This window comes from Pseudopipra pipra, chromosome 3, assembly GCF_036250125.1.
Source record: "Pseudopipra pipra isolate bDixPip1 chromosome 3, bDixPip1.hap1, whole genome shotgun sequence".
NCBI classification, from domain to species: domain Eukaryota; kingdom Metazoa; phylum Chordata; class Aves; order Passeriformes; family Pipridae; genus Pseudopipra; species Pseudopipra pipra.
In genome coordinates this window covers 76,372,838-76,394,235 of record NC_087551.1, presented here as the reverse complement: position 1 = coordinate 76,394,235, position 21,398 = coordinate 76,372,838, and the positions used below count along the sequence as shown (strand labels likewise).

The 21,398-nt window shown below is 39.9% G+C and overlaps 1 protein-coding gene and 1 pseudogene across 1 annotated transcript; both read right to left on the bottom strand.

The window, feature by feature from the left end:
- Positions 1-772: 772 nt before the first annotated feature.
- On the bottom strand, positions 773-4,476 carry NDUFAF4 (NADH:ubiquinone oxidoreductase complex assembly factor 4). Its single transcript, XM_064649931.1, has 3 exons — positions 4,141-4,476; positions 3,243-3,340; positions 773-1,084 (listed from the first exon to the last, which is right to left on the bottom strand). Exons 1-3 carry the CDS (start codon positions 4,265-4,267, stop codon positions 788-790), a joined length of 522 nt encoding a protein of 173 aa, XP_064506001.1. The 5' UTR covers positions 4,268-4,476; the 3' UTR covers positions 773-787.
- Positions 4,477-18,248: 13,772 nt separating this feature from the next.
- Positions 18,249-21,398, bottom strand: LOC135410684 (kinesin-like protein KIF11; annotated as a pseudogene).

The following is a 21,398-nucleotide window of genomic DNA, read 5'->3' as shown; positions in this document are numbered from 1 at the left end:
CCTACTAGTGGGTCCAATTAGTAGATCCAGTTGAATTGCACAGCTACCTATTAACATGAAGCATTATTTCTCATACAGCAGATGCCATGGACTGCTGAGACCATGGCAGGTGCTAGAAGATCATCGCTCTTTACAAATTCCCTGGCTGACAGCACCTAGGGAGGTGCAGGTATTTAAGCTAAATCAGAATAGAGTAGAAAAGGAGCTATGTATCAGCCATTACTGTTCCAGCACCAGAAAGAGGCCTTCTTGCTATTCATCTTTTTATTTTATAGTTGACACAGCTGAATTTCCCAAATCTTGTGGTTAACCTTCTTTACAAAGTATAACTACTATTCCATTCCTATACAAAAGAAAGACAGCTGTTTGCATATACACACACCTTGGCAACAAATCCTTGAAAGAACACAGCAACATGAAACTACAGAGCTAACACCTGTAGAGCACCTGTTTAGCTGCAGGCCAGGAAGTCTCTGCTAAGAAAGGCAATCTTTCAATGTTAAGGTAAAGTGCTTTAACTGAACTTGTAATGTTTGAATGGGATAATCAGAACTGTGTGACACACTCTCATACCACTTACTGGTCATATTCTGGTTTACAAACTGTAATTGCTGCATTTCATTGAAGCCATCCAATACAGAATGGAATTGCTTGAATACATCTCATTGGTATAAGGAAGCGGCATTGTTGCACAACATGTTACCGACTCTGAACTTTCAGACACTGAATATACTTAAGCGTAAAATTAAGACACAAGTGAGATCACACCAGGTTTTGGCAAGTATTTTTATGTTGACTTTATAGCTTTTTTGGTTTCTTTAGGAAATTCCTGCACGGTGAAAGGAATGAAGAATTCCAGAAGAGAGTTGACATCCTTCAGTTCCAGACTGTATTCTGCTGCTATTTTCTCTGCAGTCCATATTTGAGGATGAAGTTTATGATTATTAAGAAGTGTCAGAGCCTCCACAATGGAAATTTTGCCTTTGGAAACTTTCTTTACATCTAGAGCTCCCAAATGGCCTAGTTTTGTAAGTCTCTTTTCCTCCTGTTTACACGGAAGATGTTCTCCACCTCCATCTTTTACCTAATTGTGGGAAGGAAAACAAAAAGAACTTAACAGTTCTGTTAACTATGCATATTGTAGCAAAGCTGTTTTCCTAAATATGGCAATTCCTGTAAGCTTCTCCAGTAAGGCTTCCTCCAGCCTCACTTCTTGTAATTTCTTTCACAGCCATTCTACATACAACTGCCTACATGTCAACTCCCAACCAAATGCTGAAAAGCATCCCATCCATTGCACTCTATGTGTTGTACAGACTTGGCAGCCCTTCATACAAAGCAAACTACAGATTTTGGTAGCCAAATGTAAACGCAGATAACCTAATACTTGGTACTGATTCACTGCAAGGGACAAAAAAAATAAAATCATACAACAAATTGGTATCCTTCTGATACTATTGGAAAACTTTTTTATGTAGTCTCTCTCCCCTTCCTTTCATATTCAAATTTTAGTTTTGCTACTAAAAATATTCCTTCCTTTGCTCTGTCTAGAGAACAAGCTCTCTTGGACAAAAAGAAACTATTTTGCAGCACCATATAGAGTTTCACTGCCATGACTATTGAAGCATGAAGACACACAAAGTCTCTTCTCCAAGATCCCTTCATATTTTCAAGTAATTTCCAAACCAATTTTGGTTTCCTCATATTGCCTTTTATTAAGATTTTACTAGTGAATGACACACACACGCACAAAAGGACACAATTAAATCTTTCTTAAATTTAAGAAAAAGTACTTTTAAAGTAATCAGAGTCCACAGCCACTGACTGGCGCACAAACACTCTGTATTAACTCACATGCTGAGAAAACTGATGTAGATGTTACATCTGTGTGTCTGTTTCTAAACTACAGAGAATGTCTGATCTGTCCTCCATGTATTCCTTCTACTTTGTGCTAAAACTGTGCCTGGAAAATGAATGATTTTTCAAGCCTTGATTAAATGATCTGTCTCTGGGCATCTGCCTATTCAGGACTCCAGAGCTGGTGCTTTTCCACCTACCACAGACAGACACACCAAACATACATAGAGGTAGGTACACATAATGTACACAATGCACAAAGTTGTCAGTGTGACATCAGGAACGGAAGGAAGCGTTTGGAGTAAGTTTTGCCCATAGATCTCTGTGCTTACACATCAATCATGTTCTTCCTAACAACTACAAGCAGACACAAACGAGCAAGTCTTATGTGGAGCAACCTCAGAATTAAGGGAAGATTTGTTCCACTTTTGGCTTTTTCTCAAAGCTCTCTTGACAGGCTTATTGAAAGATACTGAAATTAGACCTTCAGCACTTGAATATCAAAGTACTATCCTCTATGATGCAAATTAAGGATAGAGATTAAATGGAAACTTCAGGGAGAGACTGAAGAAATTTTTTTGCATTTTAAATATTTTTAGACTTGAATACCATGTAAGTGGCAAATTAGAGAGACTTAGGAATTTTGCTGATTCTAAAAATTATTATAAAAATTTTATTATTGAATAAAGTAGCTGGAATAAAGTGGTCCAATAATGCAACAAGTAAAATGCACAAGCCATAACATAACATGATGGAAAACAGGAGACTGAACCCCAGTCTGCATTTTACTGAATGAGAAGGAGTACGTTTTGCCTTCCCAAGTCAAAGATTGCAGCCTGGCAATAAAGAAACTGATAACCATACAAGCCGTAAGGTTAAGCAGAAAAAACCTAAGGCACTTCAGCAGCCAGATAAAAAAAAAGTCTCCGCTATATGACATAAACATCAGTAGTTAAAGACTCCATTAAAATGTTAACATCTTTGTCCTCTATCACATATCACTGCTGCCACAGCAGTCTTAATCTCTTCTTGCAACACCACAAGCGATCTCTGGCAAATTCTTGTGTCTTTGCAAAAGGCTGGACAACTGCCCAAGTGAGCATTTAAGTAAAAAACAAAGCAGGATCAACATAATGTTAAAAAGGAAGACTCTGTAAGCATTTAAAAACTTGTATAATCACAGTCCATCACATGTTCAAAACACAGGGTCAGATCCAGTCAGTGCTACTGATGTATATAAGGGTAATAAAACCACCACTTTTATCCACTAAAATAAGATAGTTTTTAGGCATTGATAGAGCATTTTTGCTTGACACAAAATTTGCACTGACTCTGGTGACCCCAAAGCTGATGCTGGTATGGCTCCTACAAAGAGACATACTCACCTGTACTGGCGGATCTCTGGACTCGACATAAACATCTTTTAGCAATGTGAGAAGCCTATCGTCCTTTCTTAAAATTTCTTCTTTTATCTCTGGTTGATCTAAAGGCAGTGAGGAGAAGAAGGGAAGGGGGATTAAAAAAGGAGAAAATACAGATTTGAGTCAAATTGTTTCCTTTTTGTTAGTTCTGCCAGTTCACTGCTTCCCCAGAAGGCACGGCACGGCTCCTCCAAAAGCACAGGCCTTCTTGGCAAGTTGTCATTCTCCCCACAGCTCTGGCTTTAACAATGCTGCTTCACAGTGCAGTGCCGCCCGGTCACCTGCCACAGCACAGTGGGAAGCACACGCTTGTGGGCAGCACACGCTTGTGGGAAGCAAACGCTTGTGGGAAGCTTGTGGCACACTGGGTACAGATCTGCAGTACCACCCCAGCAACTGCCCCTAGCAACAGCCCTTATCAACTGCCTCAGCAGCTGCCCCAGCAACCACCCCCATGTAACTGCCCCCAGCAACGGCCCTAGTCAACCGGCCTCAGCAACTGCCCCCAGCAACTGCCCCCTGCAACTGCCCCAGCAACCACCTCCATCCACCGGCCTCAGCAACTGCCCCCAGCAACCACCTCCATCAACCGCTCCCATCAGCTGCCCCCCTATGGACTGCCCCATGAGCCACCCCCCGCACCCGCCGCCGCGCCTCCCGGCATGCCCCGCGCGCTCTCCGCTCCCAATGTCACCGGCCCCGCCGCGACGCCGCCGCCCCGCACCGCCCGATACTCGCCCGCACCCCCCGCACCCGGCACCCGCTCTCCCCTCCTCCGCCCGCGCCACGGCACCGCGCCGGGCCCACAGACACCGCCCCCCGCCGGCAGCCCCCCCCCCCGCCCGGCGAGGCCGGGACGCACCGGCCGTGGCGTCCGTGCGGGCGACGCGGTGCCGCGGCGCGGGCGTGGGCTTCTCCTTGCTGATCTCGCGGCGGGCCCGGTTCTCCACGTTGAAGGTCCGGAAAACGCGGGTCACACGCCCGCCCATCGTCGCCGCCCGCGCCGCGCCTGCAGCGGCGAATGCACCGGAAGAAAATAATGCACCGGAAGAAAATAGCGGATTACCCGGGCAAAGAGACAAACGAAAACCAGGGACAAGACGATTCGCTTTTTTATTTCATGGCGCTCCGGCGGACGCCAGCCGGGGGGCGCGTTGGTGCTGCCGTGGCTTTTCTAAAGGCATGTGTGCCCGGAGCCCCCGGGGAGCCGGGGTCGGGCGGGTCCCGTCGGGAATGCTCCCAAAGCCGCGGGCTGGCACACAGTTTCCTTCTCAGTCGCGGCGGCGGGCGCAGGAGTTGTCGGGTGGCGCAGGAGCTGTCGGCTACGTCGTGTCGTGACTGTCGCCCTTTGTTAATGGGTGGAGGTGCGCTCGGTGGGGCAGCGCAGTGCTGCGGCTCGGCTCGTAACCGCACCGAGGCATCTCGGTGTACGTAACATGTCGCACCCGCTTTTTGAGTATTTTCAAGTTTTTACTTGGATAATGATAACGTGGAGATATTTAGGGATGTTCTGCCTTACACTCTCGTTAACGTGTGTAACGTTTCCTTATAAGCATCTCACTGGTCTATTCAGTAACATAAAATTAATTTTATAAGAAGATGTCATCTAGAAGACCTACCCCACATGGAAATCGGGACACTTCCCCCGTACTGTTCAGAGTTTGTAGGCTACACAATGCCATCAGGGTGCAGACCCTCTTTTTCAGGCCAGTCAACTAACCTTTCTTCTGACTTCTGCAAAAATAGCGAGAAAGACTTGAGAGGAAGTACTGAGAACCCTTGAGCCATGCCAGATAAGAAAAGTAAAATTGTAGGCAGAATCAAAGTTGTTGAGATGGAATCAGCAGTTTATAGATTCAAGAAGCAAAGCATGGAAAGATACAGAATCCTCAGAGAAAGGAAAGCAGAAAGAGCAACACTAAGGACTTTTATCCTGATGCAAGAAACAGTAGAGACTGATGGTTGACCACTTTTTTCAACCAGGACTCACAGGGTCTCTTACCAAAATTAGTGTCTTACTAATTCCAGCTGCTGTGTGATTTAGTCAACAAGTAATTCCTTTAAGTTGTGTATATGCTGTTTGCAAACTTAAGGCATGGTAATAGTTGCCTGAGTGAAGTGATGAAGGGACTCAAGCACAAGTCCTATGAGAAGAGGCTGAGGGAGCTGGGGCTGTTCAGCCTGGAGAAGAGGAGGCTCAGGGGAGACGTCATCACTCTCTACAACTCCCTGAAAGGAGGTTGTAGCCAGGTGAGAGTTGGTCTCTTTTCCCAGGCAACTATCAGCAAGACAAGAGGGCATGGTCTTAAGCTGTGCCAGGGGAGGTTTAGGTTAGATATTAGGAAGAATTTCTTTACAGAGAGGGTAATCAGCCATTGGAATGGGCTGCCCAGGGAAGTGATGGATTCTCCATCCCCGGAGCTTTTTAAGACAAGACTGGATGTGGCACTCAGTGCCATGGTCTAGCAACCGCAGCGGTAGTGAATCAAGGGTTGGACTTGATGATCTCGGAGGTCCCTTCCAACCCAGCTGATTCTATGATTCTATGATTCTGTGATTTGAAGCGGGAGTGTTAGTGAAGGACAGAGAGGAGACCAGACTTCTCGCTATACTCTTTTTTTTTTTTTTAGGTGGAAATCACCTATTTTCTGCCCTTGCATCTATCTAGTTGTTCTTATTATTGTGGGCATGCAAAACTTGTGTTTTCAGATTTTGGTCTTCTACTAGTAGCACTACTTAGTAATAACAGTTATGATGTGATATTTATTAAAGTTACAGCATGCTTGAATACTGGATTAATAAATGACAGTGTTTTCCTTGAAGGGAAGCCAAAAGACAAGTTGGTGGATGAGGAAAGCCAACTAGATCTAGAAAGACAGTGGAGACAAGGTAGTATGAGCATGGTCTGTGCTGGATCCCTGCTCGCTTTGGGCATCGTGAAGGTGCAGTTTCTCCACTTCTTCATTTTAAAGACTCTCACTGTCTGTAGGAGGACAGAAATATGTATTTGTTCTCTGGTAATAAACTTACTGACCCTATCTTATTTTGGACATCGCATGTGTAATGATACTAAGAAGACAAGTAATATAGTGATAAGAAGAACATGGAAGCTGTTAAAAGCTGCTGAAGTCAGACTGGTGACAAGTGTCCTTAAATATCAGTTACTTGCAGAATAAACCTGTGTTTTTGACTACAGGGTTTGATGCTTTTGTAAGTGTTGAGTCTGTGTGATGTGGCTACAGTGGAGGAATCCACATGGATGCCTTTGGAGGTTGTAGACCTTTGATGTGTACTTTAGCATTTCTCTGAGACATTCCTATTGATCTGTCTGCAGATAAGCCATTGTGCCAAATTTGGAAAAAAAGATTCTCCCTTCAAAAGCTAAGAACTGCCAACTTCTGGGATCAAACTCAGCACAAGGCTTCTGTCTCCTTAAAGCCTGAATGTGATTAACACTGCCATAATATTTACTGACAGCAAAATAAATTCACCAGAAGGCAGTCAGTTAAAAACAAAGAGTGATGTCATGCTCTGCCTGTCACTTCCTATCACTGAGGATGGCACAAGGCTGTTCTTTTCATGTATAAAGAAGAATCAAAAGTACAAGATTTTTATTTTGAAGAGTCTTTCTTAGACCATAACAAGCAGAAGAACTGAGATGGAAAACTTTTTTTTTTTGCTAATTTGGTATTTTACCAGTGTGACCTTGCTGATATTAAATATCAGTAATCACAAACTTGGATTCTTTTTCCATATAAAGTATCTGTAAGTGTGATTATTAAAAAATGAATGTGTATATATTCAGTTTAGGTAGTGTTTCAGAAGGGATGCGTTTTTCATGAGCTAGGAGTCTGAATTTTTTCAGGGAATTTAAAAATAACAAATACATTGGTTGTCAAGTAGCTCTTTAACAAAACAGCCCATTAAAAGAACACAGACTATCCAGCTGAGCTCATGTACAGTAGTAGCCTGTTCTCAACACTGGACAGCACCAAACACATCAGAGAAAAATACTGTAACTTGCACAATATACGTGTGTCATAGGCTGCCACGGTAGATCTCCTTTCAATCCTTTCACGCCTCTTAAAAGAGAAATTTTTAAAGCTATTGTGCACTTGGAAAATAAAAAGTACATTTGTGACCATTGTTTGAATCTTTTCCATTTTTCATCCTGTTTTTGATTATATGCTGTGTTCTTTTTTCTTTCTCAGCTAGTTCTGTAGCTAAATGGAAAATCAGAAATTAATTTTGGTAGTTAACTAACATCAAAATTCTGATTGACCTACTGAAAATTCCCTTTAGAGAAGAGAGAACAGGAATGTCATTATCATCTTGTTTTGCTATGTGGTACTTCTAAGGTTTCTTTGCTGTCTTTACTGTTCATAAGATCAGGAATCAAAGTTTGAGTCCAGATGGGCAGGTAATCTCATTGAAATAAGAGTCTTTTTTTCATAGTGGGTGCCCAACTTGAGAATTTTTGAGAAGAGGCAGGTGAGGTTTTGCTACGTGATTTGTGGTCTGGAAATGACACAGCAGTCGACAGCAGAGGAAAATTAGAAGTGCCCTTATACAGCAGCAGCATAGGTTTATATTTGATCCTGTCCACGTTTTCTGCCACTGACACTTTCCTCTTCTCGTCTATTTGTTGCTGTTTGTTCATAATTTATGGCAGTCTAAATAGATACTTGAGCAAATTCATGTATAATTAGGATTCAGGGAATTGAGTCCTCTGTCCTAAGATTACTGGTTTCCCAGTAAACACAATGAGAGCATTGATCCTTTTGTTCCTTATCTCATCAGTGTTAGGCAGAACCAGAGAACATAGCATTAGCAAGCATTGATTATGAGCCAAGCAAAAATTACTGTCCTGCAGCTTTGTAAAGATGAACTTGAGAGACGGACTCACTGATGGATCACTGTTGCCTTTTAGTGACTTCTGGTTGTTTTGTTACTTAATTCAGTTTGTTACTCTTATTGGCTTCAACAGATCCACCTCTTACTGGCTTCTGAAGTATCTACAAGTACATGGAAGGATTTTGCTTAATTCCAGTTTGTGATCAGAATGTTCCTGAACACTTGCATCTTTTCAAGGCTAGGTGGCTGCAGTGCTTTATTTAAAGGAGTTTTTGTCAAGTGCTTATGTGGATGAGGTTTATGGCGAATGGATCAAGCTCAGCCTTACAGGGTCACATACCAGTCCAGACAGGTCCTTGTCAGATAATACTAATTTCAGATATTGCTTTTAAACTCTCCTGGTTGTCTGTGGCTTGATATATCTGACATCATCTTCCATATTTTTCCTATCTGATTGTTCTATCTCAATTAGCAGGTTACTTTGACTTGGAAATGCACAGTAGGAGCCAGCATATTTGAGAGGGAACCAGCCTGGTACTAGAACAAATTAATTTTAGCAATTATGCATGCATTTTTCCTTCATTTTTACTCACAGGGTTTAGTTCCCCATGTTCTCTTCTTAGTGGCAATACTACTTGAGACAACTGACAGCCTCATTATTTCTTGTAACCCTGGCTTCAGTTCATCTCTGTTGCCAGAATGGGAGCGTAGGAATTGTTCAGAGCAAACAACATCACATAGCTAGTCTGATTTAATAAAGAAAGAAAACTCACATAACTTTTCTAAGCTGTATCAATTACTGATGGTTTGACTGGTCCCACAGAAAGCTGCCAGAAACACAGAAGGAAAAGCAAAAGGCAGATGGCAGGAGGAGTATGAATACCTTGAACTTGTATTGCTGCCAGGTTGGTTGATTGGTTGGTTGGTTTGCGAGACTTTGCACTTTGCTCCCTGACCATTTCACTCCAGCAATGACAGAAATGATTGTACCAGCTCCACTGAGGAGGAGGTGAACCAATAGTGAGAAGAAACTGGGTGGAATGGAATGGTAGCTGGCTCACCAGCTGGCTCACCTTGGGCTGGCTTTGCTGGTGCACCAACATCACCCAAGACAAACACCATCCTTTGTACTGACTTGAAGCATTAACAGTAGCCATGATTTTACTGCACTGCCACTGCAGTAGCTATCTGATGGTCCAGAAGATAGCTAATATTATGAATCCATTTATCAGCTATCTGCTGGAGTTTCTTTCATTAAATATAGCACGTAACAAATATGTAACAAATATATAACCTATATGGGCTGGTACATATAATGTAATATATTTCTTCTAAAATAATGTAATATTTTTCCATAAAGGATATTTATATTTTCTCTATATGGTTATTAATTTGTGATGATGCATAAATATTTATACAGGTATGATGCATTTGGTATACAGAACTTTATAACTTAGTTCTATTATCTGTGACTTGATGTATCAAGGCATTTAATTTCCATGCTTCTATAAGTAGTTGCAGAACCAGTTTTATTTATTTCATTTACACTTTAATTGCATCCTTCTGCAATTTGCCAATTGTGTTTTTGCAGGTGTGCTTTACATAAAAATTTGAAATATGTTTTATTTACCTATGAAAAGCCAAATTTTGTACAGAATGGAAAAGCCAAAATGACCTCAGCAAACACTTCTAAAACCATTTTATATATATCTCAGTCTTAAAGAAGGCTTATATTTAGATCTGAAGAAGCTGGAGAAGTTACAGTGCGGTTTAATAGCTAAATGGCTTAATCAGTGTTATGCTGGGTAAGTAGCATTTGAATCCCTGTCCTGTACCTGTATTTTTCTAGACATACAGTAGCTAAAAATCTACCTGGCACACATGAAGCATACTTCCTGGCTGCTTCCACAAGCCATTGCCACGGATTCCAGCATCTACACTAAAGTTGGAAGAGGCTTCTGTTAGGGGAAGGATTTGATCTACACTTAATGCAGTAAGTACCTATAAATATATGTCACAGAGGAAGACATAAATAAGACAAATAATGCTGTATTATTTTAGTTAGTTTTGCATTATTTCTAAATACTATACTTTATGTACAGTAATACAGAAAATTAATTACATTCTTCCTACAGGTTTTCTGAGCATTTTCATTTTCATTTGTATGTGTCACCATATACCCGAGTGATTACATATACAAATTGTGCTGGTAGAGAATGCAATAGAGAAACAAGAAAGGTTTCAACAATACCAACACATAACTACCAGTATTAGAGTTCAAGTGGAAATCATTACTGAAGCTAGAGAGCCCTTTAGTGTGCCTCTTCTTTCCACAGCATTAAAAAATCTGGGGGCAGCATGTGGGACACAGATGTATTTTGAACAGTTACATTTACTAATTATATAGAGAGATACAGTGGCTAAATATGTAATTGTCAGGTTGCTCTGGGGGCTACTAAAATAGACTATTAAAGTGGTCCACAAATATTTAAAGAAGTGCTACATCTATGTACTAAAAGTTCATTTTTAGATTATATAATAAGGACATAATTATGCTTCAAAGCTCCAGCGTTATTACTCAGACTTACTGAGACTCCTTGAAGGCAGAGTTCTTTCTTTATGTAAGATGTCTTTGGGATCATGATGAAACTACCACACTTTCATATATGCATAATGTAATGCGAAAAGAGCATTCTCAAGCATTAGTTCAGGAACTCTATATGGACTAGCATATTTTTGGGGCTAGAAAATGCTGAAAATGGTCAAGTTTTCTTTAGTTGATAAACACTTTGTCAGGATGACTCATGTTTTTCTAATACGAATTAAGGAATTTAATTCTGCGCAGAAAGCTATAATGATGAGTGGTTACAAATGATAAATTTCACATGCAGAAAATTGCTAGACCCTTTTCCAGTAAGTTGCTGACAGAAATCCCTCTGAGCACCTTTCTGTGGGACCAGGCCTCAGCATCTAACAGCTGCCTTGAGATGAGGTTCCCTGCTGTACCTACAAGTAGCAGGCCTCTCAGCCTGTGGATGATGGAGACTTTAAATAACTCCATACACTGAGTTAATCCAGAGGAAATGTCTTTTGATGGTCTGCCTGAATTATGGCAGCAAAGCTTCTCTTGCCAGAAGTACTGCCAGACCCTTCAATGGTTTGTGACAGGGGCCAGCTTTGTCCTGCTGTAAAATCTTGTAAGACTGTAGAAAGGACCCCTGCAGAGCATCTCTCTTTGCAGCATAGGGAAATTCACCCCAGTGACAACTGAGATTTTTAGATTTCTGCAAGCTGCTCCTGCATTCTTTCACCCTTTGTTCAGACATCAGAGGGAATGTGGTAACCTATTTGTTGTTTAATACCTTGATCTCTTTGTAAAATATGGGTCATCTTGTAATGGTTAATTGCTAAAACAATGTGGTGTTTTCTTTTTTTCTGACCCCCCTATGGATGTACCATACTCTGTCTTTGGGCATGGGGCAGAGAAGCAGAACTATAGATGCATATGTGGAGACAAAATAACATCTGTCTCAGAATCTCTCTTCCAGTACTGAAAGGCACATGCCAGTGATCTCCTCTAGCAGACTGCAAGCATACTCTTCATGGATATTCTCATAAAATGAACTCGTTACAGTTCAGACTGTTGCAGCTACCAGTAAGAAGGCAAAATACATTTTTCTCCTTTTCATGAATGCATGATGTTGACCGTTGCCTTTTGTTCTTTCTATTCATCCACATGTATTTCAGGTTCTTCCATAATTTCCTAATATAGGTTAGAAAATGGGGTGGAAAGTAACACTACAATTTTTAAAACAGTAGTTATACTTTTTGCTAAAGTTAATTTTTTTTCAGATGTTTTGTCTTTCTGAGGCATAAATAAGGTGCTTCTTTTTTTTTGTAGTTCAGTGTATAAATTGAAAATAGAGGGTAAAAGGCTAAAGTATAGTAAGCAAATGTATAAGTAAAAGCTATTATGAAAAAAATATGAAAAACTATGGAAGTGTATTCCTGTTTCCTAACTCTGAAAGGTTTAGATGTTGATACTTTTTACAACTTAGCATTTTATTAATGAATTATGTGTGTTTGACAGAGGGTATCACATATATATTTTCTTTATTTCCCCTGTAGACTGGGAGTTAAATGGCAACAATATTTATTTTTATGTTAGAATTTTAGGCAGTGTGTCTGATTTTCCAGTTTGTTTCCATTGGGCAAAACAGAAGATGGCTTCAATGACTCCTCTGAAGGCATCTTGCTCATTTGAGTTTTGTTCCTTTCAAACTATACACAAAAGCTCCTTTTTTTTTCCTCTGGACACAGCAGGAAACAGCAGATAGTTTTCACACTCAGTGTCAGACCCCCACCAGACAACATTCACACATACATGTACACAGACACACAGTTGTATGCTTTTGTTGCTTTTATGGACATGAGGGTCTATTGCCATCTATAGCCCCTGCTGTCATAAGCCAAATGTTTCATTTAATAACTTCCATAATCTCTCCCTTCCTGCAGCTTTTTGTCTCTTCATCTCAGCTGTACAGTGACACCCCCCCCCCCCCCCAGACAACTCCTAACCCTCCTAGCTTCAGACCAGATTATTCAGTTTCCACTCCAGGCCTGTCATTCTGGTAAATGATTTGAGCAGCAAATTCTGTTGTTTTGGAAAAAATAAAATAAATTTAAAACAAAAGAGAAAGGTATTTGACTGTAGCTGTAATGGAAGTAACCTTAAATAGGATTTAGAGTTTTCCATAAATCAGAGGTATATCTCTTGAAAGTTAGTTGTGGTCTGCCTTTTAGTGTCTCCTGCACCATTACGACTTGCTATCTATCTGAGTCGGCAGGTGCCTGGTTCCCAGAGGGGAATCCATCATCCCGAAATTACTTTCAATTACCTTTTTTGTGTGCTTACCAGGAGCAATTCAAGGCTGCAGTCTAATAGTGCATTGTCTCTAAAGGAGAATCCTTCCACTAATAGCCACCTCTCAGTCCCCTTGCAAGAAGGGCATGGTAAGCCAGCTCAACCTATTGCCTGTGCAGAAAACCATTCACTTTCTTTTCTTTTTTTCAATCAAAGTTTTCTATCTGAAAAAAAAATGGGTTGAATAAACTACCCAACAAAATAGGTCAAGGAGCAGTCTTTGGCCCTCGGGTCAGTTACCACATGAAGTCCACATCAATATGTATAAATCTTTATTACCCCTTTTTGTCCGTAGTGTCACATACTGTACCACAGCTCATACTTACTGCAGTCACATTCAGATGATATTAGTAACTTGTGTAAGCACTCCTCTGTTTCACTACAAGTTTGAATAGCTAACCTGGCCAAAACCTGAAGATAGAACAGAACAGCATAGGTATATGCTGTGATACTATCCTTGCCTGTTAGCAGTACTCAGCAAAAGTGTGCTGATAAAGTAGCTTTCTTTTTGCCTCAGGTAAAATTGCAACTTCAGTACTTTCTTTCTTTTTTTTTATTTTAAAACAGCTGTGATAAATGTTTGTTATTGGTGGGTTTTTTTGTGTAATCCCAACCAAGATACCTATGTTAGCAAAAAGATTTTAAATATAAATGAGGACAAACTTGTCTGCATCTAAGTCAGGTCACATTTTTAATTCTTTTTTTTTAATAACATAAAGGGATGAACCTTAAAAAAGCAGAATCACAAGAGTACAAGCTATGTTTCCCACTTTGGGTTATTCAAAAGCCATACTGCCTTTCAGTTTCTTGGCACTTAGGCACTTAGATGGCTTTTGTTAGTACAGTCCTTGCAGTTTCTGTGTGTTCAATTTTACAGAACCCAGAGGTATAAGGGTACTTTTATACACTTTTTACATGGTGTCAAATGCAGACACAGCTGTGAAAGTCCAAGAACCATCTATAACGGAGGATTTAGGGGCCTAAATGGGACTTATGGGGAATGTAGGTAAGTCCAAAATGGTGATCCTGAAAGCCACCACTCAACTGCTGCTTAATATTTCATTCTTTTCATATACCCCTTGTTTAAGAGGGTGAGTAAGACGCATAGCACATATATCTTCCTCAAGTACAATCATAATCCTGAAAGCAGCTTAGGGTATCTAATGTAGGGATTTTATTTCTACTAATTTGTCAATGACAAGAAGAGGACTTCCAGCCAATGCACCGAGGATCTTCCTCTTGCTCTTTATACAAAATGAGCTTAACATATTTAACTTAAACTTTAGATAAATGTTAACTGTCAGTCTGTGAATACATCAGATACTCCATTCAATGTTTGATTTGTTGGTGTTTGGGGTTTTTTTTGTTACATCATATCGTTGATTTTTTTGTAGTCATGAAAAGAGGTATGTTGTGTTCTGGTCTAACATACCTGTTAAAAATCCTTGAGCTACAGAAATTCAGCTCGAAATACATACATACAAAAATACATATGTACATAACTATTCCCATACCTACCAGATGGAGTGAAAATCAGTTTACCTAAATTTGATCTCTTCTCAAGACACAGCCAGTCTTGTGCCGCATGGAGTAAGCAGTCTGTCTAGTATTTGGTGTATGAAGCACTGTTTCTTGTCTTTCATCATGATCCTAGTGATAATACTACAGACCACCATGCATGCAGCCTAACCAGTCCAACAAACTGTTGAGGAAGCAAACATGGATCTTTTAGAAAACTGTGTCTGAATTTCTGATTTGTTAGACAACTATGCAGAGATGTGTTAGAGTGGCTTTTACATTATTCAGATACTCCCATGGCTAGTTAATGTCAAGAATGGAAAAAACCAAAACATATGTTCTGGCAAACATGGACAAAAAGATATATATTACAACAAGCATGTTCCTTATCCCTACTGGTATTTTCACAACATCCAAAATAAGCAAATTTGCATACATGTGGATCTTGCATTCACCTTCTATCCTCAATTAGTTGATTGATTAAAAATGTTATCCTATTAGAAAAAACAGATTTTTGTTAGGAAACTGTCTATTCCAGATTTCAACTGCCCCTTAACTACAGAGTTAAGCATTGGGAAATCAACCTGTGAGGGTTCAGTACACTGTGTTGAGTGAATCTTTGGTCTGAACTGGTACGGCTACACTTCAGCTACCAGTATGACTAAGAGAGTTCTCCCTCCACTGATTTAAGAGCACCAATCATGCACATGAAAATAACAGGCTGTCGGAAACTAAGGTTTCCATATTGCATAAGTACTACTGTGAGTGGATTTATCTCTTCAGTGAGTGTGTGGACTAGAATATCTTCTGTTTCCAGTGCACAAATGCTGGTGAGGTGCAGGGGTCTCAGTTCAAACACTGAGATGCTGGAGTAAGCCACAACCTTGTATCACTGGTATCTACAGAACATCATCATTTTGGAAATCTACATCCTGGCACTCTTTGTGGATTCATGCTCTGACAACATGAAGCTGTTGTCAGGACCTTCAGTAATGCTCTGAGAAACACACAGAACTGTTAGAACACACACTGAGAAAGATGAGAGGCTGGTAGCATTTGCAGAAACAACTTAAAATGTAGTAAACGTCAAACTGTAAGTGCTAGGTGTAGCAGCCTACAATAACTGATATCTGCAGGTGCTTTTGCATGGGGAAAGACTGGAAGTCCTTAATCATAAAAGGAATCAACTATTCTCAAATTGGTACCTGGAAAATTAATAATCCCAGGTTGAAGAAGACTACACATGCTCATATTTCTGTCACATGCTGTGTTTCTAATGTGTACCTGCTAGCTCTTCTTATTCTGCTCATCTTCAGAGATTAGAAACTTACAAGGTATTATGATTAAACAGTTAATTTATTTTTTACTGTGTGAGGAAGGAATTGCTGGTGTGCAGAGTTAGCACAATGAGGTCAGCTCTGTCAGCTGTAGTTGTGGAGGGGATGATAAAAAGTCCTTTGGTTCTGCAGACAGGCTAAATTACTTATAGGAGCTCTACCTTTCTCTACAGGTTTCTAACACCTGCATCCTCCCTTTTATGAGGAGGAAGACTGGTTGTCTAATTGTCCCAGGATTAAAAGTGCAGCAAACATTCCATCATTCAGATCTTCACTACTGTGCTACTTTCCATTGTAGAAAGGAACTGAATGTAAGAAAAATCTGAAGAGTAATTTAAAGACACCATGGAACTTTAAGCTCAATGGTTTTGAAAACAAAGGCATATAAAGTGCTCTAAACAAAGGCCTACACTTTTGTTAGCGGAGTGACAGTACCAAGGTTTGCTCCAGGCTCCATAAAGCATTATATATATATATACATATATATATATATATATAAGCTCATCTATCACAGTGGAAAAAGCACTGCAGGATTGCATGGTTTCTCTCCCCGACCTCAGGCTCTGCTCTTGTTCTTTTGCCAGCCATGCCATGATCCCTTTTGTGAGTTGATGGAAGTTTTCATACATCAGAGCCTTCAGTCTGATGCTCTCGCAGCAGCCACATGCTAAATGGAGAAACTGCATTTTCAGAGTACTGGCAGTAAAATATGTTTCCTTGATGTTAGAAATACACCTCCTACTTCACAGAAATAAAAGCTGTGGATTGTCACATCTAACGTGCCAGACTATTTTATTTCAATGGTTGAGAAGTGGAGAATGATTTTGTTTAAAGCAGCTTCAGGCTGAGCCACACTCAACTGTTCTTTTGGAGTAGGGGGGATCCAGGAAAGGGAAGTAGAGGAATCAGAAAACTGTTAATTTTCAGTGGCCAGCAATTTACTTACCAACAGTACTATATGGGTTGCTTAGAGAACGGTTTTATTAGTTTCTTGTCTAACCTCTACTTCCTTTTTTCCTTTCTGTAAATGTTAAGCCAGGCATCTAGAGCTCTATTCAGAAAATACATAGCAGAGGAAGTATTGCAAGGTTCAAGCAGGACCTTATGCTCCCTCCTACCTGTCAGAAAACTTCTTTCCTCCAGTAGGAAATGTCAGCTCATGTGACTAAATCTGTTCCAAATGAAAGAACCGGGTCAAAGCAGTAACCTAGACAACTCCAATGTTACAGCTAACACTACTATTTATATATCTTCTACTGAGAAGGGAATAGTTACTCCCTTACCTGTTTTAACTGGGTTTTTTTTTGCCCATTGGGCTTCTTTTAAGCAGGTGCTGTCATGCAGTTGGTGTTTGTCAGCTCCATCAATAAGCAGAAAACTGGAAGCACTTAAGGGTTTTCTTCTAGCTCCAGCTGCAATGAGAATAGAGGATGGGATTGCATCTATTATTTTTCTTCCTTTTTTAATGTTGGACCTTTATTCTGTTTGTTTCATTTATATATTTGTGGTACTGACATGTAACCTAGAAAATGCTCAGCTGAGCAAACTGCTCAGAATATAGTGTAGTGTTTGATGTTTTTATGTTTTCAATCAAAATAGCGGTGCTGGGTATAATTTCAAATGTAACTAGGAATTGGCTGTATTTATCTGGCTAATTTTCAGAACGGTGAGATAACATGGACCAGTACAGCAGGTTTACATTCAGCTTTGCAAATCAGGAAGAGCACCGCAAGAGGAAATGTTGGATTAATTATGGATGAGTTGTAAAGAGCCTCTAAACAGAAGGTGTTTAGAACAGAAACAGAACAGAAACATTCATTGCACATGATCAGAGATTGCTGTAACTTGTGGTTATGTGGGAAACTCACCATAAAGCACTATAAAATCAAATCTTGCAAAACTATACAGGAATCTGAACTGAAAAAATTTTAGTATGGGTATCTGAATGATACATGATCCTGACACAGTGACTGTTAATCACTTCAGATGTTATCCAAAAACTAGAAGGAAAAAATACTTCCTAGTGTGGCTGGAACCATGAAGCACTGTAGTGTTCATAGAGGTTCCAGTAACAGGAATTTTGAATTTACTTTTCCTTCATGGTGTCGGAAGGAGTAACATAAAATTCTGTATTTATGTTTGAAAGCAGTCTCAGTTTTAAGTTCAAGCCAGCTGTACCCTGAAGCTGAAACATGGCTATATTTTGGCAGCAGGGAAGACTGCCATATGTTGCTGTGATAAAGAAATTACACTGATGCCAATCTCTAAAGTCAGTCTTCTAAAAAATATATAAGGGAGTATATTTGTGGTAATACAAGCTTTTATAGAGAGAGAGAGTAAAAGAGCTTGACAAGCCTTTATTTAAGGTAATTCTGTCTCTTTAACAGTCGCACCCCTTGTAAATGCTGCAAGCCACAATTCACTATTGTTCTTGAGAGAAGTTGTATATAATACATAAATCCATTGCATTTCCCTGTTGTACAGAATTGCTTGCTCTCTAGCTCCCAGCTTTCAATAGCCATAGGACAATTCTGTTCTTTAAATAAGTTCTTACGTATTGACTGGCTTTTAGTGAGCACATACTGAAAATAGATAAGAAGATCTTTTTTTTTAGGAGTCATTCAGTCAGGCCTCTAAATGAGAGCATGGTTCTGGAGACCCTGGACTTGGCTGGCAGCAACATGATGTACTCTTTCCTTTTTTAAGGTCAATATAGCCTTTTGGTCTGTAGCTCTCATGGGTGAGTTCCAGTGCTTTTAAAATTGGCAATTAGCTTGGTTAAGTACCAGCAGTATGTCAAGGATCTTCGAACACAACTATTTGTATTCTTGATATGCACATAATAAAGTGCATTGTAGGATCTATTCTTACAATGAGGTGGTTCCAAACCACATCTACTGCAATTTAATGCAGAACAAGATATCCAATACAAAATATGGATCTCAATCACAAACTTTCTGTTTCCTATTATAAACACTGAAGCTGCTGTTTCTCATCACTGAAGAAGGACTTCTTCTGATCCATAAAGCTGACTCTTGAGCAGTTTCAAATTCTCTCCATTCACCAGTATCCTGAGATACGTTTGTTAGATTGCCAAGAAGTTACTGAGAACAGACTATGGATTCCACCAGCATCTTCTTTTATGTCCATAAAACATATGGACATAAAACACCATTTATGTCCCTGAGCTCTTGAAAGAACTTATCCAGAGATGCAATAAATTTGTTTTGAAGCAGGAGTTTTACTATTGTCTAGGTCAATAGTTTCCAGGTACACATTTTCTTGCTCAGCAGTGATGGTAGTCTTCAAACGTCCATTTTTTGACAGTATACAAGCTAAGTTCTTCTGTATCTCCTGTGCCAACAGGTTCAGCTGGCTTTGCACTGAGGACACCAATTCATTGCATTCTTTGTATATACACACTTTGCCATTTCCACTTCTTCTGTTAAATCCTCATGGTATTTTGCAGCTGAGAAAAACCACTGGGTGTTTCTTTCTGTAATTTTTTCAGAGTGAGTTAGAGATCTCCTAAGAAGGTATTAATTGCTTTTTATGGTCCTTCATCTCATCAGCCACAGCGGAAAATTTCCTTGTGTTATTCTGAAGTGAACACTTTAGTTCCAGGAAAATTCCTACCATTGGGGTCAAGATATTTAATGCTCCTCCTAAGCCATATATATGCTCCCCAGTCAACCTGAACAGCTCAGCTTTACTAGCAAATGGCACAGTCATATTTTGTAATATGTTAACAGACAGTTAAGAAAGTTCAGTGATCAGCAATTTTTTAACAGAGGTAAAAGATCCTGGTACAACTAATGCAAATACATTATCTGCTGAACAATGGTAGATATGAGGCCATCTATAAAATATGCATAAGTTGTCAACAACTGTTGCTGCTTCAGACAGTTCTCACTAACTGAATCGTGTATTTTATTGACCAGAATATTAATTTCTCCTGCAAATGTATTTGGATGATCGCATTGTGTCAATCACCAGTTTTCTTATGATACAGTTTTACATGGTACATCATTTGTATTAGCAGACCAAATGGCTAGCTGCACCATGAAGTTTTTCTTTGGTGTATTCAAAACTGAAACCACATATTTTTTTCTCAACCAGAGGAATCTTGGTTTCTTGCAGATTTGTCCGTGATTTTTTTCAGTCATTTCTCCTTGATTTGCAGATCTGTTTTCATTGTTTCATTACATTTATTAACTGAATGGTTTAGTGATTGTTTTCACTTCTTTTTCCATGGTGCTCATTATGTCAATATATTCTGCGACTCGTTCTTCCCAAAATGTCAGCTTTCCTTTAAGGGCTTCATGAATTTTCAATATAGGTTCCATTTTACTCTTGTGCAGCAGTGAGGTCTCCTTTTAACTGCTCAGTCTCTTCAGTCTCTTCCTTAATAATAGCCCCTTTGGCAGCTGCTGGTTAACTTCAGGTTTCATTGTGTTCTTTGCTCTGTAAGCATACTCCACTGTGCTCAATTTTTCCTCAGGATTTATAGACGTGGGACAAACTGTGGCTGTTATTGATGTTCTTTGTTGTTCTCCAAGAGAGTCTTGAAGGATTCTATTAAGATTCTCCATGTCTTCTTCCACAGGAGGAGTAATAACTCTTTCATGGGTCAGAACATATTCCTTGGTGTTTCCAGCTTCACAAGCTCTTTTATCAGCTGCCCCAAACTGTAGTGTTTTTACTTCTTGCAAGTTTATATTCCCAATTCTAACAAGCTCTTGGTCATCTGCCCAGGTTACTTTCATATGGATGGTAATGGAAAACAGTAGGATCAACTGGAATATGATTCATGTTCTGAATCATATTCTGAAAAAGAACTGCAGCAGTTCTTTTTGCTGCATCTTTTTCCAAGATTTGGTAGGCTTAATTTTTGTTGTGTACAGCTATTTCTTCTAAGCCTTTCCCATTTACACTTTATGGGTCTTGTTTATGGGATCATCAAAACATCTGCAGTGCTGGGAATAGGATTCAGAAGTTCAAAAAGCTCTTCATTATATATTTTCAGAAGAGAAAATTATACAAAGAAGAATAAAAATCAGTTTCAATCTGTGACTTTTTCTAATATTCAATACAATGTATTGCAAGACTCTTTTCAGTGGTGCCCAGTGACAGAATGAGGAGCAGTAGCCATAAATTAAAACACAAGAAGTTCCACCTCAACATGAGGAAGAAATTCTTTACATTGAGGGTGGCAGAGCACTCGAATAGGCTGCCTGGAGAGGTCATGGAGTCTCCCTCTCCGGAGACATTCAAAACCCAGTCAAACATGTTCCTGTGTAACCTGCTCTAGGTGACCCTGCCTTGGCAGGGGGAGAGGACTGGATGACCTCCAGAGGTCCCTTCTAACCTTAACAATTCTGTGATTCTTTGATTCTGTGTACCTGGAAGAAAATCTACTTCCCAAGTATGTTCTTCATTGGGGCTTCCCTGAAATTGTGAAGGTCTTTCCAATACCAGTTTGGCCAT